The 16,997-nt window shown below is 34.2% G+C and overlaps 1 protein-coding gene across 1 annotated transcript in view; it reads right to left on the bottom strand.

Annotated features, from left to right (window-relative positions):
* LOC134533001 (protein bicaudal D) overlaps positions 1–16,889 on the bottom strand; it is a 32,622-nt gene extending 15,733 nt beyond the window's left edge. The window contains exons 1-6 of the mRNA XM_063370116.1: positions 16,455–16,889; positions 8,550–8,690; positions 7,131–7,355; positions 6,379–6,516; positions 5,147–5,246; positions 4,140–4,489 (exon numbers count right to left, since the gene is read on the bottom strand). Coding sequence (XP_063226186.1) covers positions 4,140–4,489; positions 5,147–5,246; positions 6,379–6,516; positions 7,131–7,355; positions 8,550–8,690; positions 16,455–16,676 — 1,176 coding nt within the window. The 5' untranslated portion in view covers positions 16,677–16,889. The remainder of the gene's footprint in view (positions 1–4,139; positions 4,490–5,146; positions 5,247–6,378; positions 6,517–7,130; positions 7,356–8,549; positions 8,691–16,454) is intronic.
* Positions 16,890–16,997: the final 108 nt, after the last annotated feature.

Raw genomic sequence — 16,997 nt, 5'->3', positions numbered from 1 at the left:
ATGGTTACTTACTGATTAATCGTAATCGGCGATTATCTTAACGATTACTTTGCCGATTATTTACGTCCCGGCGTAATTAAGTAGGTTTTTACCGTGTAATATTTTGTTACACATTTTAGGACGAAATACGGTAATATTTGTATATATTACAAAATTCATCTAACTGCATCATATCATAATTACAGATATTTCGTTAAGTTTAATAAATCTCATTGCCTCAAACAATAAAAAATGCATTTTTCCTACACGTTTATTTACGTTTCGTCTTTTGTTTAGTGGCCTTGTACATTACGTATAGCCAGAGAAGTAAAATAGATGGCACGCAATCAAAATACCACAAACAGTTGCAGTAGATTCTATGACAATCGATCTTTTCGAGTCGTAGTAGCGGTTCAAAATCGTGGTCCCGATACCTTCTAGTTTTTATCACTGGGTTTTACAAACTCGTTATGGGCGTCTTTGGTAAGATTATCCGTTTGTTATTTGCATGTGACGTGAAAAGTGAAAAAGTATTTATAATTTTATATATTCAGTCAACATAAATAAAATCACATGTGCTAGAATTGGTTTTTAGTCATTTTTATATAATTATAGTGAGATGGCGAGTAGGGAGAAAAAAAAAGTGAAGTGTGGAAACATTTTTCTATAAACTCAAGTGAACAAAATAAAGCAGCATGTTTACATTTTTAAACGGTAATTTCTTGATGCAACCTTATGTGATAGTTAGAGCCAAGATTTTATGGTGTTATGAAAAAGGACTTTTCGTCATTAAGAATTGTGGATTTCGTCTTTATCGTCATAAAAAATTAAAACACATGTAATAACATGTACACACCTAGCAGAGCTGCCTTGATCAAATGCTTCAATAATTCGTGGTTAGAGACTTAAAATATGCACATTAAACAATACTATGTTCAGAGTACATAAAAAATTAACAACTAAAATATTTAGTATTCTTATGCAGGTAAGTACTGTTCCTGAGTTCAGGAGAGAGTCTAAATTAATTAAAATAGAAACTACAGTTAAACTTTTGTTCTATAAATGCAATATAATTAAGCTCAGGAAAAAGCCACCATTGTCAGCAGTTCAGCATTCTCTGGTTTTAGAGATCTTCTTCTGTCACTTACAACTACAGAATACTTAGAAAAAGATCTTTCTGAGTCCACATTCGTTGCAGGTATCCATATTAACTTTAAAGCAGCAGCTGCAAATTCAGGATAATCCACTTTCATTTTGTTTACTTTATGGGCCCAACATTGTATGTGGTACATGTGGTCACCAAATACACCTTCAAGGGTACCAGCAGATTTTGTCATGTACCTGGCACTATCTGTAACATACGCAATTATGTTTTCTTCCTTGACTTCATATTTGTAGCATACATCAATCACTGCCCGAGAACAACAAACAGCATTTGCTGCATCAAGGACACAAGAAGCCCCTAATATAACATCTTGTTCAGCACATGGTTTCAGAATTTTAAACAAGATGTTGAAAACACAATTATTACTCTTGTCAGTGGTTTCATCTGCGAGTATGACCACATCTTGCCCCAAGAGCTACTGCTTGATTTCCACTTCTTTTTTCTCTCTAAGTAGGGGAATGTACTTTTTCCTCATCCAATCCGCTGTTGGAAGATCACCAGCATCACTTACATGCTTCTGCATCCATGCAGTCAGCTTGCTGTTGTCAAGTTTCTCAAGAGGAATATCTGCAGCTACAAAGGCTTCAACAGTTTCGAGAACAAAATCTTCCTTTTGTTTTTTTGCGCATATTTGCGCCACTCCTGCTTCTGGGATAGAAAGCTGTCGTTTCAAAGTGCATGGGGATCGTTTAGCTTTTACATGTTTGTCGCTAATTATGTGTTTGTTTACCGTGTCCTTACGTTCATGCTCCAAACGGCAATTACAATATTTACAGAAAAGTATTTTTCCGTCACTGACATATAATCCCTCATTCTTAAACTCGTCAGCACGTGATGCCGCAGTAGCTTTATTTTTCGGCATGATTAAGAAATTTAGCTTTCATTTATGCACGTCATTTGTAAACAAAGCCCGGAGGTACAAAAAACTAGTATTTACTGAAGTTTTAGCGAAAAAATAAACCGCGGGAAGCCTACTTTTTACAGGCGAGAGAGCCATATACTCAACCCGAAGTAAAAGGTTAGGTTATGTCAGGTCAGTGAAATAAATGTTTTTATTTATTTTCCGGGAGGGTTGGGTAGGTAAGCGTTATTTAAAATATTTAATGACCGTAAAATAAATAAATCCTTGCAATAAGGTGCTTTTTCATTAGCGATCGGAAAACTTCGATTATGTTACGATTTTGGCACTCTCGCCTGTGAAGTGTGAAATGAAATGAAGGCTTCACGGTAAACTGCTTATTCAACAAGCACACAAAATTGCGTTACAGTGAAATTTCATTAAATATTAAGTGATCATTACATATCAATGTTCGCTTTTATTTTATTTTCATACGTATTTATTTAATGAATGCAGTTTTTTTTCACGTGTATTTTTCAAAGGATACAGCAAACAAGGCGCTGAGACTTTTCACGTTGTTGTGTTTGTTAACTTGATAATTTTAAGTTTACGATCGTCAGTTGGTAATATTGCGTGATCTCTAGTGGCTAGATGCGTTTAAAAACTCTAACCTAACTCCGATAACGATCTTTTTTTGTTCGTGAAATCGTCAATTTTTGTGATATCTTGTAATTTTTTAAGATGAATAATTAACGCATTAAATAACCACCACACTGCAGTTGAATGACGACCATTTCTTCTACAAACAGATACGGAATTTTTGTCAATCAACCAATAGTCGGTAGTTAACGATTTAAATCAATATTGAGGTGTTTATTTGTGGTTAGAAAACATTTCGCATTTTTCGCGGTTTGGGATGAATTTCGCGTGAAAATTCGCGATTTCGCATAAAACCATATAATCTTGGCTCTAGTGATAGTCGATAATAATTTTAGTTTTCCGCAACAAAAACTTACCCATTGTAAATTACAATTATTAGACTGTAGTTCAAGTTGTTTAGAATAACAAATATTTAAATAGAAGTTAATTTAATTTCCCCTTTCAATGACTTAATAGTATATTTTATACATATTTATACTGTTATTATAACTCTATTCTCAATTTTACCTTTCCTTGTTATTAAATTCACATGGGAATAAAAAATTTTGTGTGCGTTATTACACTTAAAAAAATTTCTTCATTATAATCGGTAACTGAATCGGTATCTGCCGATTATTGCTCTCATAATCGGTAATCGAATCGGTAATCGGTAAAGTCATATCGGTGCACCACTAGTTTCATGTAAAACCTGTATGAATCAACCATAAAACAGCCAATATTGCATATAGGTTTTATTGTTCTTGTTACTGTTGGTATTTGTTTATTCGTATCGCAACTACAAGTTGCCAATACTGGTGCCATTTATCTATTTTGATTTTCCTGTGGTAGAAGAGTAAATAAAGCACTCTACGGTAAATAACCTTACGGCAAAATTGCTGTTTTTACTAATTGTTTACTGTAAGTACATTTTACAAGCAAATAAAATTACTGCAGCCTGTTAAATACAGTTCAAAAATAACCAGACCGAGCTTTTAAAAGCTATGTGCTCCGAGTGACCACATCTGTGTACTTAACTTAAAATATGATACGTTATTGGGGTTAACTGTGTTTACTAAATTTCTAAGTTGGCGTAATTTTAGGTCAATGAATTGTATATATCTGATAACATTTTTATGCCATAGGTGATTCTCCTTGAAATGCATGTGTTTAATTATACTATTTCGGCTAGTGCCCCATTATAGGCCGACTCTAGATTTCAAGGTTGACAAAACTGGCACAAAAAGGTCGGCCTATTTTCGGACCAATGCTGTATCTGTTTTTATGTCAAAAGTGTTTCCTGTTTTCCAGCAGAATACATTTCAGTGATGGATATCTTGAAGAAGAGATCTTAATCACAGAACACAACACAGGATCAGAGACAATTGTACTGAATGTTAATCGCCCCAAGGTGCGGGATTGAAGCGGGAGAGGGCGGCACCTGGTCTAGAGAGAAGCTCAATGTGACTTGTACTGTGATTGAAGATCCTACAGTGAAGCGGGTGGGACGGCGGGCGGCACCTGGTCTCGAAGGGCCGGGTCCCCGCCGACCTGCTCTCGCAGGTGCTGCAGGGCATCGACGTGGGCCGCCAGCTGGGCGACGCGGGCCGCGAACACCTGCAGCTCGGCCCGGGCCCGCTCCGCCCCCGCCTGCGACTCCCGCAGCCCCTGCCCCAGCTGCAGCTTCTCCGCCTCCGCCTGCTCCAGCTGGCGCTCCAGCTTGCGCAGCTCGTCCAGGTGGATCTCGCTGAACAGGTCCACCTGCTTGCCGTCCGGCGAGCCCGGCCCGCCCCTCAGGTCCGCCTCGATGCGCTTCAGCACCAGCGGGTCGTCCTCCCCGTCGCTGCCCGTCGCCTGGTCGTCCCCCATGCCTGGTGGCCACACTGCTAACTGCCATCGCACGCCGACGCTCTTCCACGGCATCCAGCAACACAGCTCATCTCTGAATCGAATATATTTTCACAACTGTGGTGTCTTTTTTTAAATACAAAATAATTTAATTTATCTTAACTGCAGTACATTCTACCTGTTATGAATATTTTAAAAAATTATTTATATTTCCTTTCAGTCAAAAAGAATGTTACATTATGAAACTACTTTCGGTTGTCAATTGGAAAAGGTGCGAGACGGGCATTAGTTAGTTCGACTTTGTAATTTTGTTGAAAAGGATATCCAGACGTCAATTCTAAAATGCAATACTCAACTGAGACATGTAGATAACATTTAAAATTAAACAGCTGTGTGTTCATGATCCAAATCTTCTTCAGGTTCAAACTTAAAAAAATTAAAAATATCAGGATAATGAACTGGAAAGTAAACTTTCATGAACGCAGGACTGATGATTGAAGGAACAACACTACTAACTGTAAGATTTATCAACACACCTCTGCATGCACTGTCGCACGAAAAGACACCAACCACTCTGTTGTCTGGCGAGCTCTCTCGTCCTTGTCTGGCCGCCACTTGCTCACTCGCTACCCTTCTTAACTAAAACATCTGCCATATATAGAATGTTTATAGTTACATACCACGAATGCTGAATGCCAAGTTGCTGAGATTGAACATTGATTCGCTGTTGATACGATGATCTAGTTCTTTCTTCAAAGCATACTTTGCTTCTCTTTCAGCCTAAACATAAACCAAATAAAAATTAATTTTAAAAATATTACCTGGTTTCCTTACTATCCTAAAAAAAAATACACACACACAAATTAAGTATGGTGAAAAAAGTACAGGAATGCGAATATTTTTGAATCAAATAGAACAATTTTTGAATTGAATGTGAATACTTTCAAAGTTGTAGATGTTATATTTAGCTTTTGTGTATTATCATACAGAAGACAAGTAGTAAACAACATTTACAGATAAAGTTTCCGGATAGCAGGCTAATTTATTTTTTACAGCTTATTTGCTGTTCTTGAAACTTAATTTGAAAGAAACTATACACCATAGTGTCAGAGCACTTTAGTACTTATATGTGGTTGAAGAAATTCTTGTATGCTATGAAGTACTATAATTAACTAATTAAACTAACAAAGATTAAAAATAATGGCAAACCTTTTTTCTCACTTGTTCTTGATAGCAGTTAAAGGGTTAATACTGATAGATTAAAAATGATAAAATTAAAAGTATGTGAAAAACTAATGTTCTGTTTCTTTCATTTAGAAATGGCACAGTGTTAATTTTACAGTCGAGCTACCAGGACGTGTTAATTTTATTAAGAATATAATTTTAATTTCTCAGAATAACCTTTTTAAACAATCATTGCAGGACATGTTAATACTGATAGATTACAAACAAAAATATTACAAGCTGATTAAAAACATATTACTTGAAACAATGAGAAACCAAATGCACATGCATGCAAATATTCAAAATTTTTATTTGATTTCCAACCTTCGAATGTGACGTTTATTAGTTGCTGTTTGCACCTATTTGTGTTTAAGAATATTTGTACCCCCTAAAAACACATATGCTTGAAATTTAATAAACAAAAACAAAAACTAGTTATCTTCAGAGAAAAAAAATTACTTGACAATATTGGGTTGAGACAGAAGTTACAACATTTAGGTACATACTAGTTGCCAATTTAAGTAGTAAGAATAAGCTTTGAAGAACTGAGAGTAGGTACTTGGATCAACAAATCAACTTTACTCTAATTAGAGAATGACATAATGGACACCTATAAATTCTACTGCTAAATTAATTCTACTATTTAAAAGTATACAGCAAAAAAAAAAAATGTATTTAACAGCCATACTTGCAGAGATTCCAGAGCTTCTTCCATCTGCTTCTCAGCAATTTTCTTAAGTTTGGCAAGCTCTTCCACTTGCTGGTGGAGAACTTCAACTTCTTCTTGTAGCCTTCGAATCTCGTGTTTTGCACCCTCAAACTCAACCTACAAAAAATTACCATAATGTAATTCACACAGTTTATTTTAAATCCTACATTAATTATTTACAAAATAATACACTTATTGTAATCCAGGCCCATTCTTTGTAACTAATAGTGAATTGTTCGAAAAATTTATGTAAAAATTAAAAATGTTAGAGTACTATGATACTAGGAAGAAAAAAAAAATAGCTAAGCTTCTAACTCAAAGCATTTCTAACATACAATCTTCAAATTTTTTAGTTCCATAATTTTTTTATAGTCAATATATATACAATAAAATAGTTATCCTAGTGATGGTAACTGTACATAAACCACATTATATTTGCAGCCCTAAATAGTTCATACTCAAGCAATTATTTTTCATTAAATTTTTGTAATTTTAGTACATTCTAAATTCATCACAATGCATAACATCATGCATTTCAAACTTTTGCACAAAGACAAAACATTTTTAAGGTTCTACCCTACCCACCATGATGGATTTTTTTTATCTCTTGCTAAATCCAAACTAAAAATAAATTTTAAAAAAAATGAGCATACAGAAGTTAAAGTGTAAACATACCCAGCTATGGAAAAACATCACATTGATTTATGGCAACTCACGAAGAAAGCACTCACCTGCGACGACTTGAGACCGGAGACCTGCTTCTGCAGGCCGATGTTCTCCTCCTCGAGCTCGGAGTAGTCGGTGATGAGGCGCGTCTCGCGGAACTTGAGCTCGCGCAGCTCCTGCCGCAAGGTCCTCCTCTCCAGCTCGCCCTCCTCCCGCGACTTGTCCAGCTCGTAGTTCTCTTGCACCACGCGGTCTCGCTCGTTGACCACCCGCTCCAGCTCCTGCCGCAGCTGCACGCCCCGTCCCCTCTCGCTCCGACTCCGTACCCGGCCGGAACAGTCACGAGTAGAGACAGGAAACATTCCCGGGTTCAATGATCTCCAGGATGGACTAAACTCCGATATCCTCTACACACTCGGGCTAATGCCAACTGTTCATTGGCTGCCGACTTGTGAGTCGTCTCGACTGGGTGGCCTGCGATTCGACACTTCAATGAGTGAGGGTCCCTAATTGGCCCTCAGTCCTCCAGATTAACAGTGGACCAATGGCAGAAGCAGCAGGAATTTTAGCATAACACGAAATGAACCCGCAAATTTTTCAGGTCTCTAATTATAAGACTTCTTCAGAGTCTTTCAATGACACTTCTTACCATTTGTTTTTATATCACTGGGTCTTTTTCATATGCAAGAAAATTTTAACATCCCACAAAATTTTTTTTTTACTATTCACAGGAATTTGTTGATTTTTATGTTGGCGATCTTAAAACTTTTCAGACACAACTTGACATGATTAAAGTGGACAGTCCCCAACTATTTATAAGGGCATACTAATTGTGTGAATGTTTGGTTAGCCACATTTTATATTGGTGATTCTCAAACAATCATTCAAATGATTCCACTGTAATTTTAATGTAACTGATCTAACATAACCATGCGATGAAGCGATGTGAATGTTTGTCTATTTTGAATGCAAGCCTTCATCTGACAAACACTGTCAAGTATGGACAGATAAGAATCACATGTGTTTAAAGTTAAATTTTTTTAGTTTATTGGTTTACTGTTTTTTTTTTTTTACAGTTTGACACATTCTTTACAACAATGATACGTAAGTCTTAGTATTACATCATTCAATATAATAATTATACACTATTATTCATTACATATTTCTGTAAATTATATGTTATTGCTCTCTTTCTGATGAAACATAGTTGAATCCTAAGGGGAAATTTAACCCACGTATTTTCTTGCGCACACAAATAATACAACCGCTTTCACACCACAATGAAGCCCCATAACCCAAACAACATTATCCCACAAATTGTTGACTATTATTAATAAAATCTTGGATATTTCTAACCCATATCCTCAAAGCATGAGCATAATAAAACTCTGATTACTTTTGATAAATAAACTGTTTGTGGTATTCAATGTGTTTTTTTTGTATTGAGATCAAAATTTTAAAAATAAAGAGGAAAATCTACGTACCTGTTTTGCTTCATTTTCCAGTTCAAGAATTTGCGAGTTCAAGGAAGTCTCGCGGGCAGCAGACTCCGATAACAAACTCTCCTCTTGCTCTATTCCAGACTTTGTTGTTACTTTGTGTGTGGTTTGAAACTTCGCCAGTGCCTGATGGATGATGCACACGTTAGTCCCCACATGAGATATGTGATTCGAAAACTACCATATAGCTGGGTTCACAATTAAAAACATTAGCGAGTGCATAGCAGGCCATGCACACGATTGTGCGCACCACCTGTGCTAAACTAGTCCACAATGAAATACTTTAAACTGATCTTATCGCAACAGCTACCCAGCAGCCTGTAAACACTATGTTTTTAATTATAAATTATATTAGGCGATGCAAAATTTTCAATAAACAATATTCAAGGAACCTAAACACATTTGCTTGTACTTTATATGTACATTTATCATTAATAACTTATCTAGATGATTAAGATTACTCATTTTGGTAATTCTGGAGAGCCACTTTTCTGTAAAAATTATAATAGAAATTCCAATATTACTTAATGTTACTTGACATATTTACTGATCATTAATTAAGAGGACATTCTGATACTTCAAGTAGTTTACCAGTAATTTACCATTTTATATAATGGTTATGTAAGGTTAGGTACATTAAAATACTTTAAAATAGTGTTCATGGTTAGTTGGGATAGGTTAACGACATTTATAATAATGTACAACTGTGTGAATGGTTGGTTGGGTTACCAACATTCGATATACATACTTTTGAGTGGATGGTTGGTTAGACACATCGAAAATTCTATAAAATAAAAATTCTATAAAATAGTAAGGATGGTACATTAGATTAAATTAGCTACCTACATTTTATATTGGTAATTCCTAACCAATAACTCAAATGATTCTACAGTATTTTTAATGTAACTGATCCAACATAACTAACATACACTATTTTAAAGTATTTTAAAAGTCACTAACCTAACCTAGCCAACCTTCTAACTTATTATGAAGTATTTTAAATGTAGCTAATATAACCTACCATTCACACAAAATCACATTATTTGATTGTGTAACCTAACCTCACTACTCATTAAAATGTTAAATAACTGGTAAACTACAAGAAGAATCATTATGCCCTATTAGGGCCCAGTCAAAATAGGTTTTCACCTAAAGATAATCCAATCAATTTTGAAACTTGGTATGCTTACTTAGAGGTGTCTAGTGATGAATTATACAAAGTTCCGATGAAAAGGTTGTGAGCTCTAGAGGCAGTGACATGAAACATTACCTTTTTTTAATCTCGTCAAATGTTCGTCCTAGCAAAATTATGTTCATATACAAACATAAAGTTTATTAAATTAGCTTCAAAAATGAACCCATACATTCTTTTTGTATCTGTGATAATTATAGTTATTTTGCACTGAAAAAAAAAAAAGCATCCTTTTCAACTACCAAACAAGCACACAAGTGTTTCATGCATTTCTAAGCATTAGCTTAAAAGCAAAATCCTACAGATTTGGTGTGCCCGTCCATCTGTCCATCTGTAGTTTTAAAATCCAAAAATATACTACAGCAAATTTTAAAGTTTTCATAGCTTGAAAATGGAAACCTTAAAAAATTAAAATTCAAAAAGGAAAGTAGTAACAGTATTAAAAAAAAATTTTGGTAGTTCTTTAACTATAATAATAGATTTTTTGTTTGGAGAGGTGATGGGTGTGACAGATGATTGTGATTGAGATGGTGTCGCCGTGTCGGCTTCATCTGAAGGCAGCAAGTACAAATCCTCTTGATGTTGTGGCATTAAAGCATTCACCATGGAAAGAATGACAGATGTTCATGCACTGTAGTGCAGCTATTCTACATTCATACCCAGGTCCACATTCAAGCTTTGCATTTATAATACAATTACATTTAGAATTTCATTAGGTGCAAACAGGTCTCCGGTTATGACAGGAATGAGCCGATTATTTTTCTGCTTCCATCCCGAGCGGGTAATGGTTTCCAATTCCAAATTGTACTTGGTGGTATAGTCTATAGAAATATTTTTTAGTTGCTTCTTCCGTTGGCGGTAGTGCGGTAGTGCAGCAATGCCGGTTTGACATTAGACACTGCTTTCTTGAATAAGTGATAATACCTATGCAGGTCATCCGTACAACTTCAGAAACATTATGTGCCCTGCCCCTGCTACAGCCTCATGAGAAGAGGTTGGACAGTTGAAAACTTCAGCAATACAACTCTGCAGCATGCTTCCTGAACCAATGGACCAACTTGATTTTATTTTTCCGGTATGATGCTGAAGTGGTGTCAGCTTCACAAATTCAAGCAAGAAGAGAATGCTATTTGTTGGACTTCTTAATTTGCAAATCGTTGCTTGAATAAACTCTTCTTTCATCATTCCCATGGATCCGCTTGATTAACAATATTTGTCGTTCAAATAAGGTTTGAGCCATAAGTAGAACCATGAGATCAACATACTCATATTCACCAATGTTTGCAAAGTTGGCATTTCCCTTAGATTTTTTGACAACAGTTTTAATAATTAATGTATCAGCATCATCAGATGCTTTTCTAGCTTCTATTCCCTGGTTTCTAAGTGATTTCTCCTTGATTTAATGTTTTATGTTGGGACAAAATTTTACCTTTTTGCCAATGATTACTTTTGTTTCATTAAAATGTACGTCCACTGACTTCCTCAGCTTGTTACTTCGGCTTTGTTCAGCTATGTTAGTACTGCACTAGGTATAATTTAATTTATTAAAATAATATAGATAAATTTTAATAATGAAAATTAATAAATATGCTGAAAGGTTATTCTAAAATATTAATTTTACTTATTTATTAAATAATAAAGTTATAACTTATACTGCAAATAAATTACACATATGGGAACATAACCTAACTCATATAAATACTCTTGAAAAAGTTTATAAACACAATTTCTATCACCAATATTCACAGTTAATCAATGTTTTTAATTATATGGACCAGTATTCAATATCAATCACTAATTTTTAAATGCAACTCTCACAGAGTTCCACACCGGCAGCTAGAATTTACTACTGGAGTAGCTACATCAGCTATAGAATCATTTTATTTGCATAGCGAAAGGTTAAAATATGTAATGAAACGTCTCCAATAACAACGAAACAGACTTGAAAAAATATTACCTAAACCCCGGGTTGGACATGATTTTTGACAAGGAATTTCACTAAAATACTGCTCACCTTGTTAAAATTAATTAAAAAGATAATACCTACTAAATAGTTTTTGAACTTGTTACATGACTAGTATTAAGTATTAAAGGAAAGTTATACCACTATAAAGTTTAATTTTTTATTACCTATGCAAATTCATGGAAAGTCATTCCCTAACAACCATAATTAATTTAATATTACTTTCAATAAAGACAGAGGCTATAAGTCTACCTAATATGAAAAAATAAATTCAATGGACTGAGCTTTGTATTAAATAATATTATAACAATATGATAAACAAATAAAATGTATTTACATATATTTGCTTAAATCAAAATTTGTATAATCCAGTAATCTGTGATTTAAAAAAAAGGAAAAAAATTCCACTACCAAGTTTTGAACCATGTTCCTTTAGCTTATTAACCTTGCACTAAAACCACTATGCTATGAAGCCTGACAAAAAATTGTAAGGAGAATATGTGTTATGATTTTTGTAATACCATTATCCTTAGGTTTTTTAAAACTTGAAATTACTCTTTATTATGACTACCTATTTTAGTTTACCAAATATATTTCAGGTAAGTTTCACCATCAAAGTTTCATTGGCACAACAATATATTTGGTATGGCCCTTAATTTTGATGAAAGTGAATATATATAGGTTTGTGTTCATACACGTGGGTTCGCCATCTACCTGTGAAAATTTTGTTGCATGGTGCGTGTGCAACGTAAAAATTCCCTCTTATCATTTTTCCATAACACCCCTAAATACATAAGTATAACATCAAAAAATTAAAGTTTCAATTTTGAAGCAAATTGAATAAGCTTTATTTTTGTACATGACTGTAAATTTTCTAGGAAAAACAGTTTGCTAGATAAAAATTAATCATGTTTCATGTCACTGTCGCTAGAGAGCTCACCTCCAAGTCTTCAGACTTTTGTATAATTCATCACTACATAAGTGTGGCAAGTTTAAAAACTGGAATTATTTTGAGATAAGGGCCTTTTTTTTTTTTTTTTACTAAGACAGGGACACAAACTTTGGTTAGCTAAGGACAAGTTTCAAGACAATATACTGTTCAAATCAAAACCACATCTCAAAATTAGAATAGAAACATACAGAAGTCTTAGAAAAAGGTATGTAAAATCTACAATGTTGTGTTCTGACTAAGATAGGTAACTATCATACACAGCACATATGTGTGAAGACCTCAATCAACATTCAGGTGTGACTTTAGAGAACTAGTAGCCTACCACTAAATCTGGCAAAAACACCAGTCCTCTAACTATAACCTTGGTCCCAAATATGCAGATTAGAAACCTTTTGCTGTACCTATTTCATTACCCAAGAAAGGATTATTTTCTGGTAGCATATCTATGGAAAGATTATGTATGGTTTTCTTTCGCCCTGTTGAATACTTAGAACACAATGTTCGCATGTCATTTTAAGTGTGGATGTTGTGAGCGGTTGAAAGTCATTGCGAAGGTGAGAGAATAATTTTATTTTTGGTATTTTATAGAACCTATTGGTGATGGTATGATTTAATTAATAGATGGTTTTGAACTTAGATTGTCACATGTGTTGTTGATTCTTGCAAAAAGAAAGGTTTGTTGGTTAATTTCAGCTACATTAATAAAACATTTTTAGTATGTAATATATTTTCAAAGTAGCTCATTCATAGTTTCTTTAAAGTACTTATTATTTTTAATGTATTTACCAAACAAATCAATAAAATTAACTACAGGAATATCCCAATGCTGCTTTTAATAATTAGAAAATACACCAGGATGAAAATAAAATGCATTTTCTGATTATATTTGTTCTCTTTCAGACAATTACCATAATGAAATTTTCATGCAATAGAAATCTTAGGAGTACAACTGTGGTGGTATTACATATATACTTACAGATTCATATAAGATACATTAAGTCCTATTTGCCACCTGAAAACTACAAGTCTTACAAGTATGAATATTTCTCAATGATCGGTTAATCTAGTTTGCTTGATTAAGCACCCTCAGATATCAGCGAAAAGAATGAGTTTTTCAGTGATTCTTAAATATAACAGAATTACTTAAAAAAAAACTACTTCTATATTAGAAATATTAAATCAAAAACTACTCGATCAGTACAATATAAGTAAATAAAATTATCTGAATACCATTAAGGGGTGTATTCTGTAAAAATAAATGTGGGTACATAACTGCCTTCAGAAAAATAACAGCTTCATTTGGTATCACAAGCTAAAACTAAATATTAAAACCTAAGTTACATTCACAACAATGCAAACAGCATGTAAATAGCATTGCACACACAGCACATAAGAGAAAGCTACATTGGTGGACACAACACAACAGCTTAAAACCCTCCAACAATGGTTATCATTTAGATTAGCAGCAGTATTACATATGTACTTAATTGTCAACATGTTAACATGTTTGTTATGTTAGTAGTTGTGTGGTAATTTAAAAATCATAAATATGTTGTTTTAAGTTGTATATGGGATTGCATTAGAGAACATGGTTATTTTAGATTGATTCTTTTAAGTTAATTTAAAATTGTACAATAATTTGTATTATATCAGCTTTGCATTGTTTGTATTTTAAATAAATATTTTGACTCATGTAATGGGATGGAGGCCAGAATTGTCAATTACATAAATTGTTGTTTGGATATCACTTGGTGTGTTGACTGATAGCGAAAGCAATAGGCCTATATTTTATGGGAGTGGAAATTTTTGTTTGTTCATAGAGGTTGCATTGGTTTTGAACCGTTGTATTTTGTGATGTAAGTATGGCCGGTGTTTCTGGGAGTGTGGCAAGGTGTGAGTCAGGATGTACCTCGGTACACTCAGCGTATTTATTAGGATTTTCATGAAATCCATGTTTCGTTGTAGGTTCTTAACGAACACAAATGTCTTCATTTTCTGTTCCTAACATAGGTGAGTGTTCAATGATTGCTGCAATTTTGTAGTTATATGTAATTTCCAGGCCTGTTCATTTGATCCTGATGGAATGAACCTGTATACATTGATCATGCTTGCTGGATTAGTTTGGTATGTTGATGATTTCATGATGTTTCAGAAAACTTGTTAGTGGAAAACCATTTTAAGTCTGAAAACATTGAATGTTCTAACAAGTTGAAAATGGGTAAATACGGATGCAAATATCTTTGTTCCAGTGATTTTAACAACTTTCCAAATAATATTAATATTACTTTTTAATGGCTTTTACCTCACTATTTCCTTTGACATCATGGCCCTGTCCACTTGTGAGTTACTCAAAATCCAAAAGGAATTAAAACCCACTATTTTAGGGAAAAATAAACATATGTAAGCTTAAACCTCACAATTTTTTTTTTCCCAAGGAAAGCCAGCCAATCTAATAAACTGCACAAACGTTTTATTCTTCCTCTAGTTTTGTCAAAACTTTAAATTTCAAACATTTCAACTTTGTCAGCTATACTCATATGGAGCAGTTTATCATCTTAATACAAGCAATGAAAATAAAATTTTGTTCACATCAGCTAGAAATGATTAAATACAAAGCATTGGCTCAATGTTAAATACCATATTCAAATTAGTTTTTTTTTGCACATATCAAAACAATCATTAACTACACTATGTCACCGACATAGTAAATTACGATTGGCTGTAAACGGAAATTAGTACACAGCACAGAGAAAAGTTCAACAACTTTATGTGCATTAAGGCCCGTCTACAATAGCAATATCCTAAACTGTGTCCGAAGGACACTCGCCGCTGATTGTTCCACGTGACCCTCTGATGTCATGCGTCAAGTGGGCGAAGGTCCGAACCTACCTGGTCCGAAGACATTCGTTAATTTGAACTTTTTGTCCCAACCTGTGTACTTCGGACACAGAAAAAGAACAGAACATTCACGATGTTTGAATTTTTGGTTCCCGTTTAAAATGTGATATGAGTTCATTTTTTAGCATTTACATTTGCCACTTTGCCTTACTGAATAAATATATAATATTGAACTCCCACAACTTTCATAAGTTCAATCTCAAACGACAAAGCATTATAACAATAAACAAAAACATTTGGTTTGGCACATTTACTGCGCTCTGGCGACAACTTTAGAAATCAATACATTCGGACATCCGACATCGTAATTGTGGACAGGGCAGTTTTCGGTGAGACAATGTGACGTCACTCACATTCGGATAAGGACACGGACCACGCACAGGTTCGGACTATTGTAGACGGGCTCTTATGCACATGCTGATTTCATGTGTTTTTTTTTCTATTTTACAATGTAGCAGCTGCTATCTCTTAATATGCATTCAACATCCCTGGGTGTGTGTGCTGTACACATGCTGTTGCAAATGTAACCTAGCCTTAACTAGCCAAGAGCTGGAACTAACATCTAGTCGAACTAGCATAACCATTTCCCCAATGATTTGAAGCTTCTAACACATTAGGTTAACCAATTTAGATATGATTTTGTGTATAATGGTAGAACAAATTACCTAAACTAAGCGCTTGCTATAATGTAGATAACTCAAACTGTACTTTAATTCAATTAAGTATACTCTCTTAGTTCACATATCTACACTACACACTGCCTTGCACTACATACACAGCAGGCACAGGAAAGCTTTACAACTATGAATACCATTACAGTAATGTGTACACAAATGTTTTTTAAAAAAAACTATATACTAAACACATTGAGCAAATGAAGCTAACCTCTTGCGTGATTTCAAGTTCATGCTTGGAATTATCATATAATGCTTCGAGTTCTTCACATCGCATCTGCAACGCCTCTTTCTCCTCAAGCAATACTAATCCATATTGGGCGGACTGAATTTTCTCACTACTAGCTTGATCTAACTCGCGACCAAGTCTTTCAATTTCTTCTTGGAGCAATTCGAAAGACACATCTTTATTAGGCAATCCGGTTGATGCCATTTTCCGTAGTAAAATATATTATTTATGGGATAAAGTAATAAATAGCCTTTATCTTCCTCTGACCGCAATAATTAATTTAACTACAAATACATGACAAATCATATTAATTTTAAAAATTCCTTCACAGGTATAACAATTTTACAATTAGCTCCCATGAATATTCAAGGAAAACAACATTCTCAAACATTACAAATTCTTTGACAGAAATAATCCATTGATAATAACACTACTCATACATAACAATCTCGGTAGTAAATTACGACGTTATTAAGAATAACTGCAAATTATATTAGTAATATAATGAAAAGACACACAAAATAA

Source organism: Bacillus rossius, chromosome 6 (assembly GCF_032445375.1).
Source record: "Bacillus rossius redtenbacheri isolate Brsri chromosome 6, Brsri_v3, whole genome shotgun sequence".
In the NCBI taxonomy this organism is placed as follows: Eukaryota; Metazoa; Arthropoda; class Insecta; order Phasmatodea; family Bacillidae; genus Bacillus; species Bacillus rossius.
Note: the sequence above shows the minus strand (reverse complement) of the source record. Positions and strands in the feature narration are given on the sequence as shown.